Source organism: Polyodon spathula, chromosome 4, assembly GCF_017654505.1.
Source record: "Polyodon spathula isolate WHYD16114869_AA chromosome 4, ASM1765450v1, whole genome shotgun sequence".
In the NCBI taxonomy this organism is placed as follows: domain Eukaryota; kingdom Metazoa; phylum Chordata; class Actinopteri; order Acipenseriformes; family Polyodontidae; genus Polyodon; species Polyodon spathula.
The window spans coordinates 32,477,542-32,500,532 of record NC_054537.1 but is presented as its reverse complement, the minus strand read 5'-3'; the positions used below and the strand labels follow the sequence as shown (position 1 = coordinate 32,500,532).

Here is a 22,991-nt window from a genome sequence, read left to right as displayed (position 1 = left end):
TAATTGGCGTGCCACATGACTACAGCAATATACCCTAAAGAGACCTTGAGTGAAGCAAGTAAGTGCTTTCTCTCTCTCACCTCATTAATGAAGTCGCCAATGTCCCCAGGGTGAGGAGCAGCTGATCTTACTGGATATTGTGGCTCGGCATGGATTGGTCTCTCATCAAGACGTCTAATTCCAACATGCTTGATGGCATCCGGCTCTGCTGTATCAGGCTGTTGAAGCTGGCTCAGGTCGTAATCCTGTAAAGCAGATGGGAAAATTGGTTAAAAAACTAAACAAAAAAAAACCATAAGCCATATGGCGACTGCAGAATGCATGACAAACAGATCATCATTATGTGAACACAACATGGCAAACAGTACCCATCTAGGACCACATGATGATATTTATGGGGGGAAAAAAATTGTAATAAGATCATTTTTCGTGAGTGATAATACTAAAATGGTTAGTTATGCTGCAAGGCTGACAGGCTAATCTTACTTCACTAAACTACACTACAAAAACTCAAAAGCAAATAAAACCAAACAAATATCTGATAACTAGGAGATAAATTTGATGTGCTATGGCAATGATGGATAATGTTTTAGGGCACAATGCAATTCATTTCCTGCTGGGCTGACAATATAGATAAAACTACTGACTTGCCATAACAGCTTCATAGTGTTCATTCTTTCATATTTATTAATATAGGTCAAAGAAGATGAGAATTGGCAATATCTTGGATTAGCCTCAATGTGACTGACGCGATTAGTTGAAAATGAAGTATTTCTCCTACCCCTAAATCTTTACCATGTCTGTAGCCAGACAGTGCATGTTTATTTCTTTATTAAAATATCTATGTAAAAAACTGCGTGTGCTCCAACATAGCTAATGGCTAATTAAAAAAAAAAAAAAAAAAAAAAAAAAAAAAAAAAAAACACACAGCAGTCTATCGTAAATTCTATTTATAATATAATCGTTATTGTTAGAACTCATTTTAGCTAGCCAATAAAATTAGAAGAAATCATAAGTGTGAATGGTCTTTGCTTGCTTCAGCAGGTTCACATTAATAAAGGTTAGGCCTATGGGCAAGAAAACAAATTTACAACATTACTCGCCATTCATTATTACCGTGAATTATTGCCTGTTTAACATGAAGCGTGACTGGCATTCAAAATCTTTTCAAATACTGTGTGCGTATTGTGTTCAAGTAACATACCTGGTCCTCTTCTCCACCACCCTCCTCATCGTACTTCAGGATGTTGTCACGAACATCATCCTCAGGATCGATCAGCAGCTGCTTGGCTTGGCGTTCTTTGTCACGTCGCTTCATCCAAACCACAAACAGAAGGACAAGAACTGGAACATTAAAAAAAAAAAAAAAAAAAAAAAGGATAAATCTCAATAAAATGAAACGTATAGTTTTGTTTTTAATTCAAAACACATTTTTATAAGAGGATACAGCTGTAAAGCTTGACAGAGGCTTGATCAGTGATTTTGTTTTTATCCACATAATCTGCAAGGATTTCTTTTAGGAGGATAACTTTGTATGTAGTAGCTTTTGGCATAGTCGGTCAGAGCTGTGTACTTACTGAGCAAGGTAATGATGCAGAGCAGAATGGCAATGATAGCTCCCGTCCCGAGACCAGCAGCAATGATCCGTTCCACGTCAGCACAATCTCCATTGTGGTCACACTGGCACACCTTTATTCGAAGGATAGAGGTGTGGGACATGGGCGGATTGCCAGAGTCTGTGATTATTATAGGGAGCTCATAGATTCCACTTTCAAGATAACCAATCTGGAGACTTAGTTGAGCATAATCGCCTGTGGAAGAAATTAGAATTATTAAACAAATTATATGGGTACTGCATTGACTTTTATAGTTTTTTAGGTACTTTTTTTTTTTTTTTTTTTTTTTTTTTTTTTTTTAAACTGATATAAACGCTAATATTTTTTTTTTTTTTTACATTAGTTTTGTAGAACGGCAATGTTGTTTTTAACCTGTTCCACAAACTTAACATGTTCAAATCATTGCTAGCATACCACTCAGACGGGTAATGGTCCAGTTCTTCTTTACATCTAAGGGCTTATTAGAAAGTTCAAAGGCAAAAGGGCCAGCATTGGGGTCAATGTCCCCGTCAATTGCTGTAATGTTGATGGCATTGGGCTCAGGCTTTTTACAAATCTCTGCCTCTTCAGGAAACACATGCGGAGCATTGTCATTGACATCCATCAGGAGAATCTGCAGTGTCCCAGTTCCGCTTGCAGGAGGAACTCCTAAGGAGGGGAAACATTAAAACATGTTTAAAAACAAAATGAAATTATATACTATGCAGTTCCTTTAGATGATTAACACACACACACACATAATATATATATATATATATATATATATATATATATATATATATATATATATATATATATATATAAATCACACACACACACACACACACACACACACGATAAACAATTGAACCAGAGGATGTAGACTCAGTATTTTAGTTAATCTTCAAGGCATTTCTATTTAAATGGGAAAATGTTCCCTCACACACATCACACATTTTGCAAGAAATAAAAGTCCTCAATCTAAAAAAAAAAAAATAAAAAAAAACACAGCATACACATCTATGCACTTACGTTCCATCCATCGTAATTATTTTCACATATGGAGAGAATTGCTACTGTCGCGATTTCTTTATGTGCTATTGTAGATATCCGTCCACTAACAGCATCAATTTTCAACCAATTTGCAGGATCCGACAGTTTTGAATACCTAAAAAAGGAAAATGTGTTTATTAAGCTTTTAATACTCAAGAGTAAATAAAATATGAGTAAAAGTACCACAGTTGTGTAAATTGCCATCCTAGTCTAAAAATGGTGTAGAGTTAAAGAAAAAGTAAAATAAAAAAGCCATTGCAATTGAGCAGGTAACAGTTTGAATTAATCAATACGTTTATTTAAGCAGAGATTTCAACAGTGAACAATTTGGTTTTCCAATAATCTCTGTAAACAAGATGTCTCTTCAAACAGAAGGAAGAAATGTTACTGTACCTCATTGTTTGCTGCATATAACGATCAGGATCCTGGGCAGTGAAGCTTGTTAACAGTGTTTCAGCTGGCAAGCCTTCTTCCTGTTTGATAAGCTTGGGGTTCGGATCAAAATAGGGACTCTCATTCATGTCAATAACTGTAATGGAGACAGTCGCAGTTGACTGAGGAGGAAGATTGATGCCCCTGGCCAGAGGCACTTGATTTTCCGCAACTACAGTTAGCACAAACATCCGACTGGTCTCATAGTCAATGGGCTGTAGAGAAATACAAATATGTTAATGTCATGCTTCATAATGGGGAACAAATCATGCAACAGCAGCACACTCAAAATATTATCTAATAAAGAAAATTGGTTTGACACTTATCAGTATCATTGGAAAAAGGCAATGTGGTTATTTTCAGTTCATAATAAATATTTTATATCAGTGTTTCAGACCAATAAACAAAACAAATACATTTAAAAAAAAAAAATAACAAAAAATAAAATAAAATATAAAACAATTCTTATCAATCTCAAAATGATCTGCATTTTACCTTGACAACAGTAACCATGCCTTCATTACTGTTTGGGTCAGTCGGAATGGCAAATCTCCCTGTTGAATCACCACCTGTTATTCTATAGACTGCATTCCAAGCAGGTGTATTGGGCTGGTCCTTATCAGTAACAGTTAAGTTGGCAACAATAACATTCACTCTGTTTTCTGGCACTTCTCCATAGAACTACATAAATTAAAACATAAAATAATGGTTTAGACATCATCATATGGTTAAAAATGTATGCCTTTTAATGACATTAAGATATACAAAATATATATATATACCAAAAGGTGGCAGAGTTTATTATTATTTGAAGAATTTAACTTTGGTTGTTTGGTGCTTGACTTGGTTTGCTTGACAGTTAATCAATATAGGTGAGACTACTGGCATGCTCACCAGAACACAGCCTTGAGTCTGGTGTCAAACTCATCATTTACATTGAGCTGCTTAGCCACATGATATACATGCTAGCAGCCCTGTCGTGTATAAAAGCAACACAAAGTTCCCAAGGAACCACTCTATTAAAATCAAGCTCATACCTGAATTAAAACCACTAGAGCTACTGATGCTTTAGAAACAAATTATTTAGTGGTAACATAGAGCTTGTATGGCCATCAGGTCAAAAGCTAAATAAATCTGGTCAAACAAGTTTTAAATATTGATTTTAAAATGGTAGTCATTGACTTAACGTTTATGATATCGAATGACACACATTTCTAACTGGGTGAATGGGGGCAAAATGTATCCAGCAATCTGGGAAGGACACTGAGAAAATTAAAACACTGAAACAAGAACATTATAGCTGAAAATCAAGTACTGGAGTGATGTGTCAAGATAGTGCTTTGAAAAAGAAACTTGAGTCTACAAAAAGCCAGACAAAAGAGCCAACAATGAATTACAACAATCTAATCAAAAGGTAATAACCCAGTACTGGGTCACAAACAACGCATCCTTTGCTCCTCAGTTTTCTTTCCAAATATCATGCAGCATAAGGCTTGGAGCTTCACACTTTAAACACAAGGTTACATTATATCAGGAAAATAACTGCAATATAAAAAAAAAAGAATGCAAAGAAAAAATTATAGGTTTTCACTTACAGTTTGAGCTGTGAACTCAGGAGGGTTGTCGTTGACATCTGTCACTTTGATAACAGCAGTTCCCGTGTTAGAGAGGCCATATGTTGGGTTTCCCTCCATATCAGTCGCCTGAATTATTAACGTGTATTGTGGTACTTTCTGTCAAATAAAAACACAATCCCTCATGTTTAATAAATTAATCACAAAAGTTAAGAGGCCATTGGGGAGATACTTAATCACCCTTAGATGCAACTCAGAAACCCACTGCTGTATGCAGTACGATTTGTGGTAGATTTGTTTGTCTTTACCATGTTGTGTATCCCCCCACCCACCCCACCATGCACATATAAAGGGACTTTAATAGCATCTCAGATACTTCTTCTCATTAATTCCTATGATGTACAGAGTCAATGTTATGAAACAGTCGTGGGAGAGCAGTGCAGCTTGTTGGTTTAATATCCCAGAGCCTGGAGGGAGGTTCTGATCTAGCAGCTGACTCACTCTCTGGTGAAACTGTTCAGGTACTGGTTGCTAGGTAATAGGAAGCAGACAGATTAATTCACAGAGGAAACCTCCCCCAGCCGGTGCACATAAAACAGAACCCTGGGGTGTAATTAACAAAACAGGAGGCAGTCACGCATATTGCCTTTTCTCAAATTAGACCAACTGACCTTCTCTTTCATATTATAAAGTCAGCAAGGCATAACAAATACAGGGCAATTGCTACTTTTACAGAAAAAAGGGGTTTACATCACTCAGACATCACCTTTACTTGAAGCAGGCACCTTAACATTTGTAGCTTTCCCAATTTAAAAAAATGTAATTTTACATTAAAAATAGTTTAACTAATACAGAATACCAAGGTCACAGACTGGGTTTATTTACCTTGGAAAAATGTACAACCGTCATCTTACTTGTGTTAATTTATAACAATGTATACATTTTAATAGGAAGACGACACCTTCAAAATGATTCAGTTCTGTTATTTCCAAAACCAGTAACATATGCTTTTGTACTGTACCAAACTACTGGTTTAATTATGAATCACTAAAGCACACATTTCAAATGCCAGTTGCAGTTTTAGTTAATCCTATTTGTGCAAGACCTTTGGTTTACAATTGCAATTTAGTTTAGCATTGTTTATACCTCTCTGTCAAGTCCTGCTGCTACAGTGATAATATCTCCAGTCTGATTGTTTATAGTAAACATGTTTGAAGAAGGGCTTTCAGGATTCTGGGACAGGATCTTGTATCTCAGAATACCATTGTGAGAATTGGGGTCATCCTTGTCAATAGCAGTGACAGTCATAACATAAGTTCCTAGAGATAAATAAAAAAGAGCAAACTTGTTCAGACAATTTTTACTTTGATTTTAGCAAACTATTGCTATGGTTTAACTTCCTTTGGCAAAGGAATACATTATGTTTTGTAATCACACCCAAAGCGCCATAGGTGCACATTTTATCGTATTAATGTATTACATTTATCATACTGCAAGGAAAGGATACCCAATGGTGTATCCATATCAGTGCCACAATTTAAGAAAACGTCCATAACTACCTCAAGTACAACATTTAACACACCAGCCAATCTTGTAACATACCAACAGTAACCTTCTCTTATGACATTATTTTTTACTTTTATCAAAGTAAAAATAGCATTTCCAATAAACATAACTATTTGCATGGTAGAGCATAAAGACACTAGTGCCTATATGGTTTTGTTTTATGTAAAATATAGGTATGCTGATTTGAAGCAAAACAGCATTAATATTATCAAACAGGTTATCCGTTACCTGGCTTTGACCCTTCGGGAACAGTTCCATTCCAGATTTGGTGCAGGAATTCAGGCCTGTTGTCATTCATATCTATCACATTGATAACAATGTCAATGGGATTTTCCACCTGGTTTCCATTCAGATCCACTGCATGTGCTCGCAACTGGAAAAAACATTAACAATTACAGCAGGAATTTACACACATTCTGTGTGGCTTAAACAACAAACACCGACAAGGGGAGGTCATCTAAATACACTTAAACAGCCATAACGCGTAAACCACATGCATAACTTGAACATTAAGATTGCAGTCGAAAAAACTAGATAAACAGTGTTTGCTGCAGTTCAATTGGCTTACCTAAAATTGTAATTCTAAAACATAAAGATTATATAGAACCGGTTCATTTCAAAGCCATCAGAAACTGGTCTTCAGGTGTTTTTTGTTACAGTAGATACATGTTATGTCTTATTCAATTATCATGAAAAGAGACTTTGAGGATGGTCACAGTGAGTTATATCTTTCCATGGAATCATCTATTAGTCTGATACATAGATATGCAGCAGTGGTATCTACATGTCTGGAGGGGCACTAAAAAGGTGCACATGTTGCCAGCCATTATCCTTACATGAAAGTTAGGTATTTGCTCCCGATCCAAAGGCTTAGTCACAGACAGTTCTCCTGAAATTGGATTAATGATGAAGATCCCAGTAGGAGGCTGGTCTGCTCCAGGTCCTGTGACGCTGTAGCGCAAGGAACGGTTTTTGTCCCGATCTGACCTGATCTAAAACCAGAGGAAAGGGAAGCAAAAGGAAAAGAAAGGCAACAAGATAAGAAGCAGCAGCTTTACTTGCAAGAATGCACTTTTTTAAATTTATTTATTTATTTATTTTTTTACAGTGACAAAAAACAAAAATCTGACAATCTTAATTACTTCAGTCATGGTACATTAGTAATAACCAAATCTACCAAACAGTGCTGTCAGCTCCGGGTTACACAAAGCAGGCAGTGCTGGTTTCATAAAAAGGGTTCTCTTTTCCTATGGCAAGGTTAATTACATTTTTCTACTGTGTTCTTGACAACGTATATTCAGGAAACAGAACCTCATTAAAAATAAAAAATAAATAAATAGATCCATTGAAGCCATATATATTTACTGCCTTTCAATGCATTAAAATGTAAATTGGTACAGTTTTCCTCTTCATTTTTTCTTTTTAAAAAAGTAAACACACTATCTATCTATCAAAATGATCTATAAGCAACCCACTATCAGCATGTCAAAAAGATAATATACAAACTTAAAATAACTTCAAACATATTACCTTTCTTCTCTACAAGTGGCATGTACCTTTGAGAATATATTAACATTTAAAAAAAAAAAAAAGTGGTTAAATCGAGAACAAAAAAACAAAGAACAAAAAAATCTATCTTTCTATCTATATTCTCCTTACCCTGACAAGCTCTAGTGGAAAAGGGCCTCGGGAGTTTTCTGCAACATTGATTGGGGGGATGACCCAATCTCTCTTCATGCGTTTCAACTGACCACTGCGGTCCAAGTGGTGTTGTGGAAATACAATTTCCCGGATCTGCTGGCGAAACTCTGGGGCACTGGCTTTCTTCCCTTTCTGAAAATTCAAATAAAATTAAATGAGGGTTGGCCGATAACAAAAGTTTCATTAAATCATTAATTGAAAAATAATCAGTCAATCAAGATTATCTTAAAGCATAATTTAAACTCCCATTATTTACGACTTCCTCCAGATTTAGTAGTTCCAAACAAAAGTGGCATTGTTTCAATCTAAAATCTCAGTTTTGTATACCCAGTTAATTTATTACAATAGAGTAGGGGTTTTGAACCTTTTTTTGAAACTGTACCCCTTCTGTCTGGTTTTCAACTCAAGTACTGCTTTATAATTTTCACTTGACTGAATGGTCCCACAGTTGCAATAAAAAGGCAGAATATTCTGATTAACACATTTCTTTTTTCCTCTGTTTTATTTAATATATAATTTATGTCACAACAGTTTGGAGCTGCTGGCTTAGGACAGAATACCAGACAGTAGGCTTCGTTCTTAAAACTTTTAATTAGTCTTTGGATGCACAGTATTAAAAGACAGTATTTGTGAATCTCTTTGGAAACACTATTCACTTTCTGTTCAGCAAAGTTATTATAAATAATACAAAACAGTCTGCACTGTAAATGTTTATCACATTTACTTCTCAGCATAATTATGTGCCATTTAAAACAGTTTACAATATCAACAAAATTAACTAAGTTACAACTATAATAACATTGACACTATTTTTTTTTTTATTATTATTAAAGCCAACATAAAAATGATCCAAATGGATTCGGTGTAACTTTCTGAAGCTTTGCACTTTCTGTACTCTTGTGTTTTCTTCCTACGTTTTTCTTTAGCAGTAAGAAATGTATCAAATTTCAACCAACCGCTATTGCTGTTTCTAAAAATGCAGCTGCGCCTAAAAATAACACAAAAAATGTTCAAATACAAGTATTGCAATTGTTATTTGTTTACCGGAGCATTTATATTTCTAAAAAATGCTGAAATATTGGGCTTCACGGATTTAGTATTCAATAAAACGACAAGCTGAAAACTGCAAAGTTAATGAGCAGCACAGATCGCTCTCCATAGGCAGAATCACCAGACCCATCTATCAGAATGAAAATCCACTCAATTGAAATCACACATGGGTAAAAGGTGGAACGTACGGCCGTAATAGATTCAGTTTTTTTTTTTTTTTTCACCCAAGTTTCACTTTGAGTTGCTAAACGAAAGTGAAATATTTATGCGCAGTGGTTTAGCGATAATATATAATACTGTAAAAATTCAATATCATTCTTTTTTTAAGCTTATTTTTATTTGCATTTCTGAGTCGTTCTGCATACCCCCTATGACCCTTAGAAGTACCCACAGGGGTACACGTACCCCCGGTTGAAAACCCTTGCAATAGAGTTTAGACAACACCACCATTATACTAAAAAGGGTATAAGCGTTATTAAGTAAATTGTACTCAAACCTGCTGAGCAAAACTTTATTTGAAGAGCTTTGCTTTTTATCACGTGGATTAGATGAATAGAATGGTGAAAAAAAACTCAACCTTCAGGGCATATATGAAAACTGTATATGACTAGAACTTGCTTTGTCTTCCCTTTGTATAAGAAAACAGAAGCAAAGCCACATACACCAAGTCAGTATAACTTTGGAGATAGTTTCCAAAACTGCTGACCAAGTGATAGATGACAGCAACAATCTGTGCGGCTTTACTGTCTACCATCTTTTAAAGCTTAGTAGAGTCTACCTTTTTGTAAAATGCCCTTTATGATTTAAATCCTGTTATGCTGAAAAGGGGAACACACACACACACAAAAAAAATAAATCCTACAATACATAACTGTTTTTCTTTACACTTTCAAAAGAGTTGGTAATGCAAATCATCTTTGAACTCTATTTATACATTTCAAATTCACAGAAGCAGGTCTTGCAGCTACGCGGAACATGATATTTATAACCCTATTCAATTCGAGAGAATTAATACAGTAATTATTTGGAACCTGTGAAGAAAGAGGATGTTCTTGATGGCTTGCTTAGGAGATTGGGCATCCATCTTGGTAGGTGAATGACGTCATTTCTAACCCTTTCTACATAAACTGGTACAGTTTACAATCATATAAAACAAATATCTAATATACAACTAATAATATAAATCGTATGGTTGATCAGTAAAAAACAAGAAAGAAAAAAGTCACATATGAACATGTGGTCCTAAATCTCCAGGTCTGATCATATACTACACAAGGCTTGCCAGCAATGCAAAAGTCCAATTCCTTTATATATATATATATATATATATATATATATATATATATATATATATATATATATATATATATACATATATACACACACACACACACACACATATTAATTTGAATTTTTCTCCCTGTTTAATTTATGTATTCATGACCTTTCACCAAATAATTCCAAAAGGACACAGTAACTGATAAACCAACTAACTACTATTAGTATTAAGTTGGCTGAAAAATTACTATTGATTTAGCTGAAAGTACAGTTGCTTATCTACTACAAACAGCAACAGTAAAACAAATGTATAAAAAGTATATTTACTTCTGAAAATAGTTCTTTATAATTTACTACCACATCTGGGAAACCTGGTACGGAGCCAGCACCATTTTTGATGTGGCAAGCAAATGCAAACTGTACTTCTGTACTTTACCCTTGCTCTTTATGTGCAAAAATATCCATCAACATCGATATAACACAGATCCTCTAGAATTTAGGAGTGAAATGTTAACTGAAAACTCACTTACAGTAAATAACTTGGCTGTGCATCTTTTCTGCATACACACTGCTGTGTTGAAGTTTGACGTTATTAAATCACAGTGACATGGAGAAATTCATATATGTTTTAGAAAAACAGTTATCATAAATCCCTTTCACGCTGGCATGCTCTACCTGGGCTGACACCTACCTGGGTGAGGATCTGGTGTCATGTAGGTCAGCTATGCAATTTCACACTGCTTTTGATAAAGCAAGTAAAAGAAATGCACATATCAATGCACTGGGAAGCAGCTTATTTTGGATGCTTCCATCTAAGCTTCTTTGGATTGAACCATAGGCCTAATGTTGGCGCAAATGTTTCTTTATCCCGGCTGTAATCTGGTTCATGGTGTGTGTCTCAAGTAACAAAAAACATGGCTAAACAGAACAAACAAAAACGTCCCTAGCGGAAGTGAAACCTTCACGCAGGCGTGGCTGTTTGTTATTGTGTCAGCATAAGAGCTGCCTTCATGCATTTTGTTATGCTCAACTTCGGTCATAGCATGATGACCCACCTCAGGTCAACCAGGGTACAACTCAAGTACATGGTTTCAGACTACACAGAATTGCGAACCGGAGAGCCCGGACCCGAGCAGGAGTGCCAGTGCGAAAAGGGACTTTAATTGTTTATTGTTAATTGTTAACCCTACCAGGCAAAGAGTCTTGGCTGCAATTGAAAATATCCGTTAACATAAACCATTGGTTTATAACATTCCTCACCTTATTCTTTTCACTGTGTGGTAGCCTGGATGTCAATCTCACTGCTGCCTGCCATTGCTCCTGGGTTTCTGTATCCTGTGCTTTCACAGAAAATGTAGTCTGCTTGGAAGAAATGTGGACATTTCTTACAGCATAAACCACTCCATCATCTCCAATCCTAAAGTGTGATGGGTCACTGGTTTCATACCGAAGTCGTCCATTCCTTCCACAACCTACAAATCTCACTGAAGAAAAAAAAAAAAAACGACAAACACGGTAAATACATAAAGAAAATGCAACAAACTGGAGGATATAGAAATACTTCACTGGTAGTAATGGAAGGTTTGAAGATGATCAGGATCAGTTTCAGTTACTGGTTTAGGTCATTTTTCAAATAAGTCATCACACCGATTAATTTATAGAAAATGACAGTTTCGATATATTTCAACCATTTACTTTGGTTTAATAGCTAGTATTTAAAAAATGTTAGACATATGTGTTGTCATTTACAATATATTTATGTGCTCTGGCTAGAAATTGCTAGTACTATTTAAAATGTCCATGTTTTAGCACATCCTTGCATACTTCTTATTTTTTTACTGGATATAAGTGTAAGGAATTATTTCTCTATGGAATACATTTTTTGGCAGAGAGGAGGGAAATGTGGTATTAATATTGCCTTGAGCATCTCCCAAGTAATCAATAATGGCATGTGTATGTGATTTTCTGTTAATTTAAACGCCTCACATTTCTCTGCCTGAAGGGCAGCATATACACACACTACCCATTACAGATCTTATGGAAATCCTCAGTAGAAAAAGAGGAACTACAGTTATGTCAAATTTTAAATCTAATTTCTCCACTACGTGTGACCTACATTTCTCACAAGCAAATGGATTCCACAGTATTTTAATCTATGAAAACAGTGCAGATGTAAACTACCAACTGTGTTGCTAAGAATGAACTGCATTATTCACAATATCTGCATGCAAGAGTGAAAAAAGCTACCATATTTAAGACAATTTCTAATCACATTTACAACATTCTGAAAAGTTAAGTGAAACAGCAAACAATTCTGCGGTTTACAGTCATATCATTGAATCCCACTATAGTATTCACTACAATCTAATAGACAACACAAATACAGTATATTTGTCAAATCCCATGTGGTTTGTGTCTTGGAACAACACTTCATAAATAAATGTATAGAAGAAAAATGAAAACTTCGTTAAAATGTGATGCAGCTACAGAATACATTTCTTTAATAATGGCTTCAAAAAAGGAGGAAGAGTGGATAATCTTTGCAAGCCGATTTTAAAATAAAATGCTACAACCTGTGGGCAAGAATGTGTCAGTTTGTTTAATATTTAACAAACATGACGAAGAGGAAATTTATAAATTTGGAAACATTTTGACAAATCACTGTCAAAATGAATATTATCTGTGAATAAAAAGCCTTCCCACAGGCCAGTAACTTCTCATTATCTACTACTGTTTTTACTGAGCTATCCATATTCACCTGACACTTCAAAGATTTCTTAATACAGCCAAGTTACAGTAGTAATTTAAAATAGAAATGTAGATACATAGTGCCTGGGTCTAAAATTAAAGACACTTGTCAATTAACTTTTCTAAACACCATCCTGAAACATCTCTATCGTTTAGTACTGTACACTGATGCACTTGAATGAGTTTAATCTTTTATTTCTGTGACAGAAAAGGAGATCAATAAGCAGCACAGGCAGGATAAAAACAGCTCACAGCTTAGTCAATTGTACTTTATTTTTAATAATTGCCTCCCAAAACAGTTGGTCTAAAAATATATGGATGACGTTACTCATCACTTCTAGAATGTCTTCTAAAAGCTAATAATAATTATAATATACACCCAACTGTGCATAATAAGGATGTCACTCTATGGAGAGTTTCTGGGGAAAGCGCTAGTTTAGTGATTTATCAATGGTCAGCAGAAACCCCAGATACAATTACTGCCTTTAGTACAGTTTTTGCTTATTTATTATAAGACATGGCGACATAAGACAGAAACTGTCAAACTACGGGTTTATTTTTAACAATTGAAGAAGTGTTGAGAATAACATTGCAAAACAGAAAAAAAAAAAAACTACAACAATGAATTTTAAACTTCAGTTATTTTTTTATTAACATTTCTTGGGCAGGAAAACCACATTATTACTACTAAGAATCCGAGTAGAAAACTCAATTGGCTTTTTTGGAGGTTAGAGGATTTCCTTGTCACTCAAGAGATCTGAGGCCATCAGTCTACACTGCCTAATATGCCACGGAGGGCATGTGGCCGAGGTAATTTCTTACTGAGTGTTGCTTATTATTTTCTAATAGTTGCGTAATTCTGCTCTTCCACTAATTTCTCAGTCTTTTGCAGGTAAAACTTAAAATTTAAGAAAAAAAAATGTAGGTCTGGTAGCCATCTTGTTTTACAAAAGAATACAATTTTCCCTATTTGAATTCCATTGTCCTCAGGATGATACCTATCAAGTTCAGAGAGTTAGTTGGTTAAACTGTTTTCAAACAGAAGCAGTTTGATGTTTGGGGCGGGTTTCAGTGAATTCGCTGGCAGCCATTTTGATATGAATTTATTGCTGCAACTTATGCTTCGCAACTTGAAGCGGGTTTCGTAGTTGATGACATAAAATAATAATAATAAATACATTTTATTTAGAGCGCATTTCTCAGACCCAAAACACTGTACATGAAAAACAATACAAACATAAAATATACAAAAGGTACAGAAAATGTCTTCAATAAAACTAGTCAAAAGTTAAAATAAAAATCAGCAAAAGCTATCTTAAAAAGGTGTCTCTAAGCGAGACTTAAAACCACACAGACTGGGCAGCATGTTCCATAGTCGTTGAGGGCAATACAAAAAGCTTGGTCTCCCATAGTATTGAGCCTAGTCCTAGGTTATTTAAGATATCCTGCATCCATGGATCGTAAATTGCGCTCTGGAATGTACTCTTGCAATGAATCCCTCAAATAAACAGGGGCTGCACCATTTAAGGCCTTATAGATAAGGAGCAGACTTTTTCAATGTTTCACGATTTCAATGTTGCAATGTTTCAGATCAATGCTTCGCAAGAAGATTTTGAAAATGTTTTTAAAGAAATGCGTCACATGGTCATCTTGGTTTACGCAAAAAAACACCATTTTTAAAAAAAGTCTAATTGTATTGACACAGGAATGATGCTTGTCATCTTTGGACTTACCAACTAAACCGTGTTCAACTGAAGCAGTTTTAAATTTAAAAATAAAACACAGGTCTGGTGGCCATCTTCTTTTATGAAAAAATACTAATTGTCCCATATTTGAATTCCACTAGCCCCAGGATGACACCTACCAAGTTAGGAGTTAGTTGCAGTTGTTTAGACGCGTTTTGGAAAATTTCGTGGCAGCCATTTTGATATTCAGTTTATCGCAGCAACTTCTGCTTCATAAACCTGCAGCGGGTTTAGTTGCTGATGACATATGCAAAGTTTTAGACCAATTGGTTCACCGGTTCCCAAGAAGAACATTTTTTAAAAGGTTTTTCCACAAAAATGTGTCAGGCCGCCATCTTGACGCAGGAGTGCATTTTTATTTTGCGTCTGAACTGTAATCTACACGGGATGATACATACCGAATTTGTTGTGATTGTAGAATGCTGATCTTATTTCTAGGCAGTAGGCCTACATTGTAATCGGATTTACTAGCATATGTCAAGGAGTTTCTTCTCTGTTGATTATCAGGCTTAAACTTTAACATGTTCCAATTCTAATATAACAAATTAAATCAATTTAAAAAAAATAAATCTTTCAGGTTTTAGATTTGATTATTTGCCATGATTGCTAACCACCCCAACAAAAACATGCCTACATACATCTGAAGAGATCAGCTCAATTGTGGAAATTTGAACTGGGGAAGCATCTCAGACAGAAGCTTTCTCTGAGCAACAATACCATGCTTCCCCTCCTCACTTCCCCAAATCAGCCTTGAAGTCTTTTCATAAGTAGAAAAAGGAGAATCATGTTGAAGACAAAGTATCCCTTTAATACACTGATTCTAAATATAACTTTCATCCCAAAATAAACACGTCCAAAGTTTCTTAATCCTATAATGTCAAATAAAGTTTTCACTATTTTTAATGTATGTATATTTCAGTAATATTTAAGCCCATACACAGCAACGCCTTGTCTGAACAGTCAGAACAGTCAGAATCAGGGGCATATTGCAAAAAAACAAAAACAAAGAAAAAAAAACACAACAGGATCTGAAATCCTTTTACTACTCATCACCCCCGCACCCCCAAACTTTAAAAAGCCCCACCCATTTTGTGTGGACACTGGAAAAATGAAAAGATCAGTTTATTTTACAAACTGAAAGATAACAACTGCTTAGAAGTCCAATTGTTTAAACCAAGCACTCTATACCAAGTGGCAAGCAACTTTTCTAGAATGACACATACAAAGTGCTGCAATACAGAAAACGTGTTTTAACATTTGAAAAAAAAGAGATTGCTAGATTGCTATGAAGTGTGTGTGTGTGTGTATATATATATATATATATATATATATATATATATATATATATATATATATATATATATATTAGTGTGAACACAGGATTTTCACGTTCAAATATTTGCTCAATATCCGTTCGGATATTTGTTTGTTTTTCAAAAGGTTATAAAAGCCATCATATTGCTCGAAACGCAGGCAGAGACAGCACAGAAGCAGGGGGAGGGGGAGGGGGCGTGGCCGTGGCCACAGACATGTTTTCGTAAAGTACAGTAACCATGTTGTTGTGCCTTTTTGTAGCTGAAGAAGCAAACAAAACGGAAATTTAACTTTAAAACAATGTAAATAAAATAAACCTTGAAACTGGCATTGTAAAGCGAAGTGAGAAAAAAAAAACACTTTTGGTTCTTGTTCATTACATCCCACATAACAGAAAGTCGCAACAAATATGTATAATATATACATTTTCAGGAAGTTGGGTACTGTTTAAAGTGAGGCATTTCAGAATGACGTGCTCATCTTTCTGTCCCATGAGATGCTGGCTAATACCAAAAGAAGCGCAAGACATTGTCCCAGATGGCTTTCCATAGTGATCACTATGTGCGTGCACAATCTGGTTGGTTTACTTTTTGCTGTCTAAAACTTTTAAATAGAGGCTCAAGAGCTGCTGTGTTGATTCGCTTTTTTTTTTTTTTTTTTTAATATTTATTAAATCTCACATATCACACAAAGCTCTTTTTCATTTGCCACTTTTTGAAACTGTCACACAAATTCAGAGAGATGGTAAATAAATGCAAGGTATTTGTCATTTGTAGCGAATACGAACAATCGGATTTTTGTATCAGAATAAATGCCAAAAAATATTTGTTTGAATATTCGAATATTTGTCCCAGCACTAAAAATAAATAAATAAATACATAAATAAATAAATAAATACATACATACATACATAGAGAATGTTATACAGGTCATTCTGATAATTAAGAATCAATGGACACATTTACTGTATTCACAAATACTTCTAAAATTAGCATGGATAACATTAATGTATAGCTCACATGCATGTTTTGCTTACAAAAACTTATACCCTTCAGCCTTAAATCTAAAGGAATGCAGGAAATCGGGGTTACCATACTATTTTCGGTCTTGTGCATTGCCCAGAAACAAAAATCAAATCAATAAAATAAAAATAATCTAGTTAACAGTAGTTAATCACAGATTAGATATTACACTGACCAGAAAACACAGGGGGTCCAATGCTTTCTCTATTCCTTCTGTCTAATGAGTTATCATTTTTTATTTATACATACTGAACGCAATATCTAGAGAACAAGTGTTTCAGTAACATCAAATACTCATTACCATACCAAACCTAAACACTTTCAGAAGTGCCACTTCCAATGTGTATGCAAACTAGAAAGTCAGCAGGAACCTACTTTCTTTAGGGATATAACAGAGAACAAGGGAGTGAGGTTATGAAGACTCTTCAGGCAGCTGATGATTAAATTTAAGTTCATTAAATTTCAGTGCACAAATGTATTTTCTTACATAATGGTGTTATGGTAAAAAGCTCCATCAAGCCCCAGGATGAGTTGGCTTCAAAATAATTCCATAATGAACAGGTGGAGAAGTAGGGCTCCCTTGGGTAAAACCGTCCATTGTGTTGGTTCTTTCTTGCACTTTATTTATTAATTTAATTTATTTTTAATGATCAAATAAAATGAACATACTTCAGATCAGTTGTTGTGATTAAGCGATTACAAATTGTTTCATTAGAAGAATGCACATTGAACAGGCAGTTCATTAAATGTGTTTTCAGCTGATTCCTTCCACTTAAAGAAATGAATACTGGAAAAGTAATGTTGGTTTGGCGTTTACATAGATTTGCCTGTTAACTGTCTGCACTGAAAAGTCATTTTGAATCCTGAGGCAGTGTGTTGTCTAAAATGGTTTTACGTGGCCTGGTGTCTCTGCCACCACTTGTGCAATGGTTCCAGGCTCAAACTGCATCATGGATAGACACCAGGTGATTCAGACACTAAAGAGCAGGATTCACTGAAAAGCTGCAGGGGTCCACTAAACTAATAGCAATTTCAATTTCCATTGCAAGAAATGTTCTATCGACTCCCACGGGAAAATACACCAACATGCTGGCTTGCACGCTGTGACTGTGCGCCCTTGGGTATCCATATTATACATGGCCTAAATAGCGATTTGACGCATTTGATTCGGTTTCAAGCCAACACAGTATCACATTGGAAGAATTCTGTGTAGGGTCTTATGTTGTGATTCAAAGCACTAGGTATTGGCTTGGTTTCACTGAACAGCTACAGGGACAGGTGTCAGGCAAATATTCCAATACTTATTTATTTATTTTTTTTAAATCTAGTTTACCAACTTTTGTGCTAAATTAAAATCACTGGCACAAAATAAACAAAATCAGGCATTTAGCAAATGTGAAAACATAGTGCACTCAAAAGGCCAAGCATGCCTGTGCTTTTTTCAGATTTAATTTCTGTTTTATGTAAACATTTTCAGTACTGTAATGCAAAAACAAAAGTATGAAAGCTTTTTACATTTACTGTACATTTAAGATAATATGCATAAGCAGGATATGCTTCAACTGTTACAAACTTGTCCTCTACCACTGAATCAGCGATACCTGAACACATCTACAGTTCCGAAACTGAATAAAAAATGCACTTAAGGGTGCTTATCTTTTTATATTAGTTAAACATTACATCAATGTAGGCCTTACATTACGTTTAGGGATTCTTTCAGAATGGGAGTTGAAGACTTCGTCTAAAGTGCGTAACACATGCCTCATGTAGGAACCGTTTAGGTTGATGGTATCCAATTACAGAATTAACCATTAAGGAGTGGGACAGACCCAGCTGTTAAGACCTTTTCTTTTTGCCACCAGAGATGTTTTAACCTTCTGACCAAGCTACATGAAAAGAACCCTATCAATGCTGAGTTTGTATTAACCCTTTCAGTACAAAGTACCAGAAAGACTACCTAATCATAACTAATTAAATAGGTTTTAGAGTCTTATACAAAAAAATAAAAAAAGACTAATAGATGAACAGGCGCCGACTTTTACTTTTGCAGAGGGAAGCCTCAAATGAGATAAAATGAATAACGCAAATTACGACAAAAAAGACTGATATACCGAATCACACAGGCTAAATAATGACGCGACTTGAATGGCAACTGAACGTTGGCAATATGTTTAGTTGCAAAGTTAACATATCACGCTACACAAAGTATTTTAATAATGTGGGTATTACTGAAAAGGGATTGAATTGCTGACTTGCCCTCACACACATAAGAGACTAACACGCACTGCTGAAACAGATATAGAGAACACAACACAGAAAATAAATGAATTACAAATGAACAAAGTAATCCCCCCCACCCCCACCACATTTTTTCAATCTTTCCAAATCCAGCCCTTCTGCAGTTTCAGTTGTTTTGGCGTAAAACTGAGTGAATCCTTCACTCAGGGGTAACTATAGTAATAGCTCAGGCATCGTTGCTAACCACGTCATACGCCCAGCACGCTCCATATAACAATGTATACTTAACACACAAAATATTATGTACGCCCTGTGTCTGCCGGGTTCGGCTCCAGCTCACCACGACCCTGTAAAGTATTAAAAGGTTAATGACAACGGATGGACGGAAATATTATGCACTTATGGTTTTTCTCCAGCTCCGGAGAGCCCTTTTCCTGAGGGGAGCCCCCACGTACTCTGTGCCTATGAATAGATGTATATCTTGATATGTTAGGTTATTGGTCTGCTGTTCTGAATGGGGTTATAATTCTAGACTAAAAGGTCTGCAGTGTGCAAGTGTTCCATATATAAAATTCAGCACTCTATGACCCTTGCTAACAAGCAGCAAACAAAATAACCAAACAAGATGCCTGACAAAGCAATGTTACTAGGATACAATACTTTCACAATCGGAATTTTCAGAAATTTGACTGAAAATATGTAGCAAAGCATAGTAAAATAAATGATACATTATCCACTAGGGCTCACTTAGGGTAGAACTGGTTCCCAATATACTAATACCCCCCCCCCCCCCCGTTGTGGCAAAACAGTAAATGAATTGCCTTTTATTTGACTGTTTAGAACAAGGTTTTACAATGTTTAACAATGGGCAACAATGGACATTGTATTTAAAGTGATCCCCTGTTGAACCCTTGCTGTTCTTTAAGCTTCCAATTAATGACAAATTAAAAAAAAAAAGGTCCAAGCTGCTAGAAATCTTGCATTAACCAATACTCTGCTTACTTGTTACAAAAATATAACAATGCTTAAGCTTGTGGGTTTCTATAGAAAACCAAAAAATATGATTAATGTTTTATATTGTAAACCACATAATACCACAAAGGTTTGCGGAATTTTTTTTTCATTTTATTTTATTTTAAATCTGGGATTTATTTACAGCTATTTTTTTCAATAAAGAATAACGCATTGAAATGGCAATGCTTTTAAATCAATAATGATCAAGGATGGGCTTGTAGAGCAATTATTACAAGTATAGACCTAAACATCACGATTATACTAAAGACTAAAAAGTTACTGTTAGCAACAATCTTTACCCCAGCTATAGAGTTGCGCTACAATTCCCCTTACTATACAATATACTATATTTATGGAAGAAGATTTATTGACATCTTTACACAGTCTAGAATAAATGTGTACTTTTCTGGTACAGAACTCATTTTAAAAATGAATTGTGTATACAGTATATAAGCTGTAGTTAGATTATGGCTTCTGCAAAAGCATAAATAAAAAACTGGTACATTTCTAGGAGGTACTGAATACCATTTTATAAATCAGTTTCCGAAGCAAATATTAAAACCTGTATTAACGATCTTTCTTATATATTATGTCAAATAAAATGCGTCTACCACTGCTCTAGCAAAAACAAGCAACATCTCTCACAACTGTCACTATTAACCTACTTTACAGGGATGCAATCGCCTCCCTCAAGGCAGTTTTCTAAAAAGATATCAAATGGAGAATAGATCCATCTCTATTAGCAATGAATGTCTGTACCTTCTGGTGAAATGTACAGATTCCCAAGGATCAATAACAATTTACCAATACTGCTGTAAAGCGCAAGCCGATCAGGGAAGAGAGACCTCACATTTTAAGTAGGTATTTCAGCAAGTTCTCCTTAATGCTTCAAAGATCACAGAAGGCATAGTAATATTGCAAATCCTTATAACATTCTTTATGACCAGCTTGTGCCTCGTCCTGAAATACCGAGCAGCCCTGGAATGTAGAAAATTAATTAAAAATAAAAAACTGAAACAGCTTGGTTGGGTAAGTGTCCACCCCCCTTGTAATAGCAATCCTAAATTGGCTCATATATAACCAATCACCTTCAAAAATCACACACCACATTAAGTGGTCTCTACCTGTGTTAAATTGTAGTGATTCATATGATTTCAGGATAAATTCAGCATTTTCTGTAGCTTCTCTCTACTGGGTAGTGCATTTCAAAGCATCAACCATGATCACAAAGGTGCTTTCAAAAGAACTCCGGGAGAAAGTTGTTGAAAGGCACAGATCAGGGTATGAAAAAAATATATATCAAAGGCCTTGAATATCCCTTGGAGCATGGTCAAGACAATTAAGAAGTGGAAGGTGTATGGCACCACCAAGACCCTGCCTAGATCAGGCCATCCCTCCAAACTGGATGACTGAGCAAGAAGGAGACTGATCAGAGAGGCTACCAAGGGACCAATAGCAACTTTGCAAGAGCTACAAGCTTTTATGGCCAAGACTGGTCAATGTGTGCATGTGACAACAATAGCCCAAGCACTCCACAAATCTGGCACGTATGGTATGGTGGCAAGAAGGAAGCCATTACTCAAGAAAGCCCACCTTGAATCCTGTTTGAAGTATGCAAAAAAACACTACAGATTCTGTAGCCATGTGGCAAAACGTTTTGTGGTCTGACTAAACTAAAATGGAACTTTTTGGCCTAAATGCAAAGCATTAGGTTTGGTGCAATCCCAACACAGCACATCATCCAAAGAACACCATCCCTACTGTGAAGCATGGTGGTGGAAACATCACATTATGGAGATGTTTCTCATCAGCAGGGACTGGGGCACTTGTCAGGATAGAAGGGAAAATAAATGGAGCAAGTACAGAGAAGTCCTTGAGGAAAACCTGCTGCCCTCTGCAATAAAGCCGAAACACGGACATAAGTTCACCTTTCAGCATGACAACGACCCAAAGCATACAGCCAAAGCTACAATGGAGTGGGACAGGAACAAAATAGTAAAATGTCTTTGAGTGGCCCAGTCAGAGCCCCTACCTAATCCAATCTAAAATTTATGGCATGACTTGAAGATTGCATCAATCAGTGCTCCCCAAGGAACTTGACAGAGCTTGAACAGTTATGTAAAGAAGAATGGCCAAATACTGCCAAATCTAGGTTTGCAAAGTTGGTAGAGACCTATCCCAACAGACTCACAGCTGTAATTGCTGCCAAAGGTGCTTCCACCATGACCTTTCAGTTTTGTATTTAATATATATATTTTTTTCTCAATAAAAACTTTTTTCCCCTTAACAGTGTGGAGTATGGTGTGTAGATTAGTGGAAAAAAAGTCCTAATTTAAATGAATGAAAGTCTGTGGCACTGATAGAACAAAATGTGAAAAAAGTTCAAGGGGTGTAGACTTTCTATAGGCACATATATATATATATATATATATATATATATATATATATATATATATATATATATATATATATATATATATATATATATACACACACATATATACACACACACATAGTACTGTGCAAAAGTTTGTGTACCTAGAAGAATTGATGCTGTTTTGAAGGCAAAGAGTGGTCACACCAAATATGGATTTGATTTAGATTTTATTTCTGTTCACTCACTTTGCATTTAGTTAATTGATAAATATAATCTATTAACAT

At 35.4% G+C, this 22,991-nt stretch overlaps 1 protein-coding gene across 1 annotated transcript in view; it reads right to left on the bottom strand.

Annotated features, from left to right (window-relative positions):
- Positions 1 to 22,991, bottom strand: part of LOC121314432 (cadherin-2-like) — a 58,389-nt gene that overhangs the window by 7,600 nt on the left and 27,798 nt on the right. Inside the window, 13 exon segments of the mRNA XM_041247703.1 lie at positions 81 to 245; positions 1,205 to 1,344; positions 1,578 to 1,811; positions 2,031 to 2,315; positions 2,654 to 2,763; positions 3,042 to 3,295; positions 3,576 to 3,761; positions 4,676 to 4,813; positions 5,801 to 5,973; positions 6,449 to 6,593; positions 7,057 to 7,212; positions 7,880 to 8,053; positions 11,510 to 11,733. Coding sequence (XP_041103637.1) covers positions 81 to 245; positions 1,205 to 1,344; positions 1,578 to 1,811; positions 2,031 to 2,315; positions 2,654 to 2,763; positions 3,042 to 3,295; positions 3,576 to 3,761; positions 4,676 to 4,813; positions 5,801 to 5,973; positions 6,449 to 6,593; positions 7,057 to 7,212; positions 7,880 to 8,053; positions 11,510 to 11,733 — 2,384 coding nt within the window.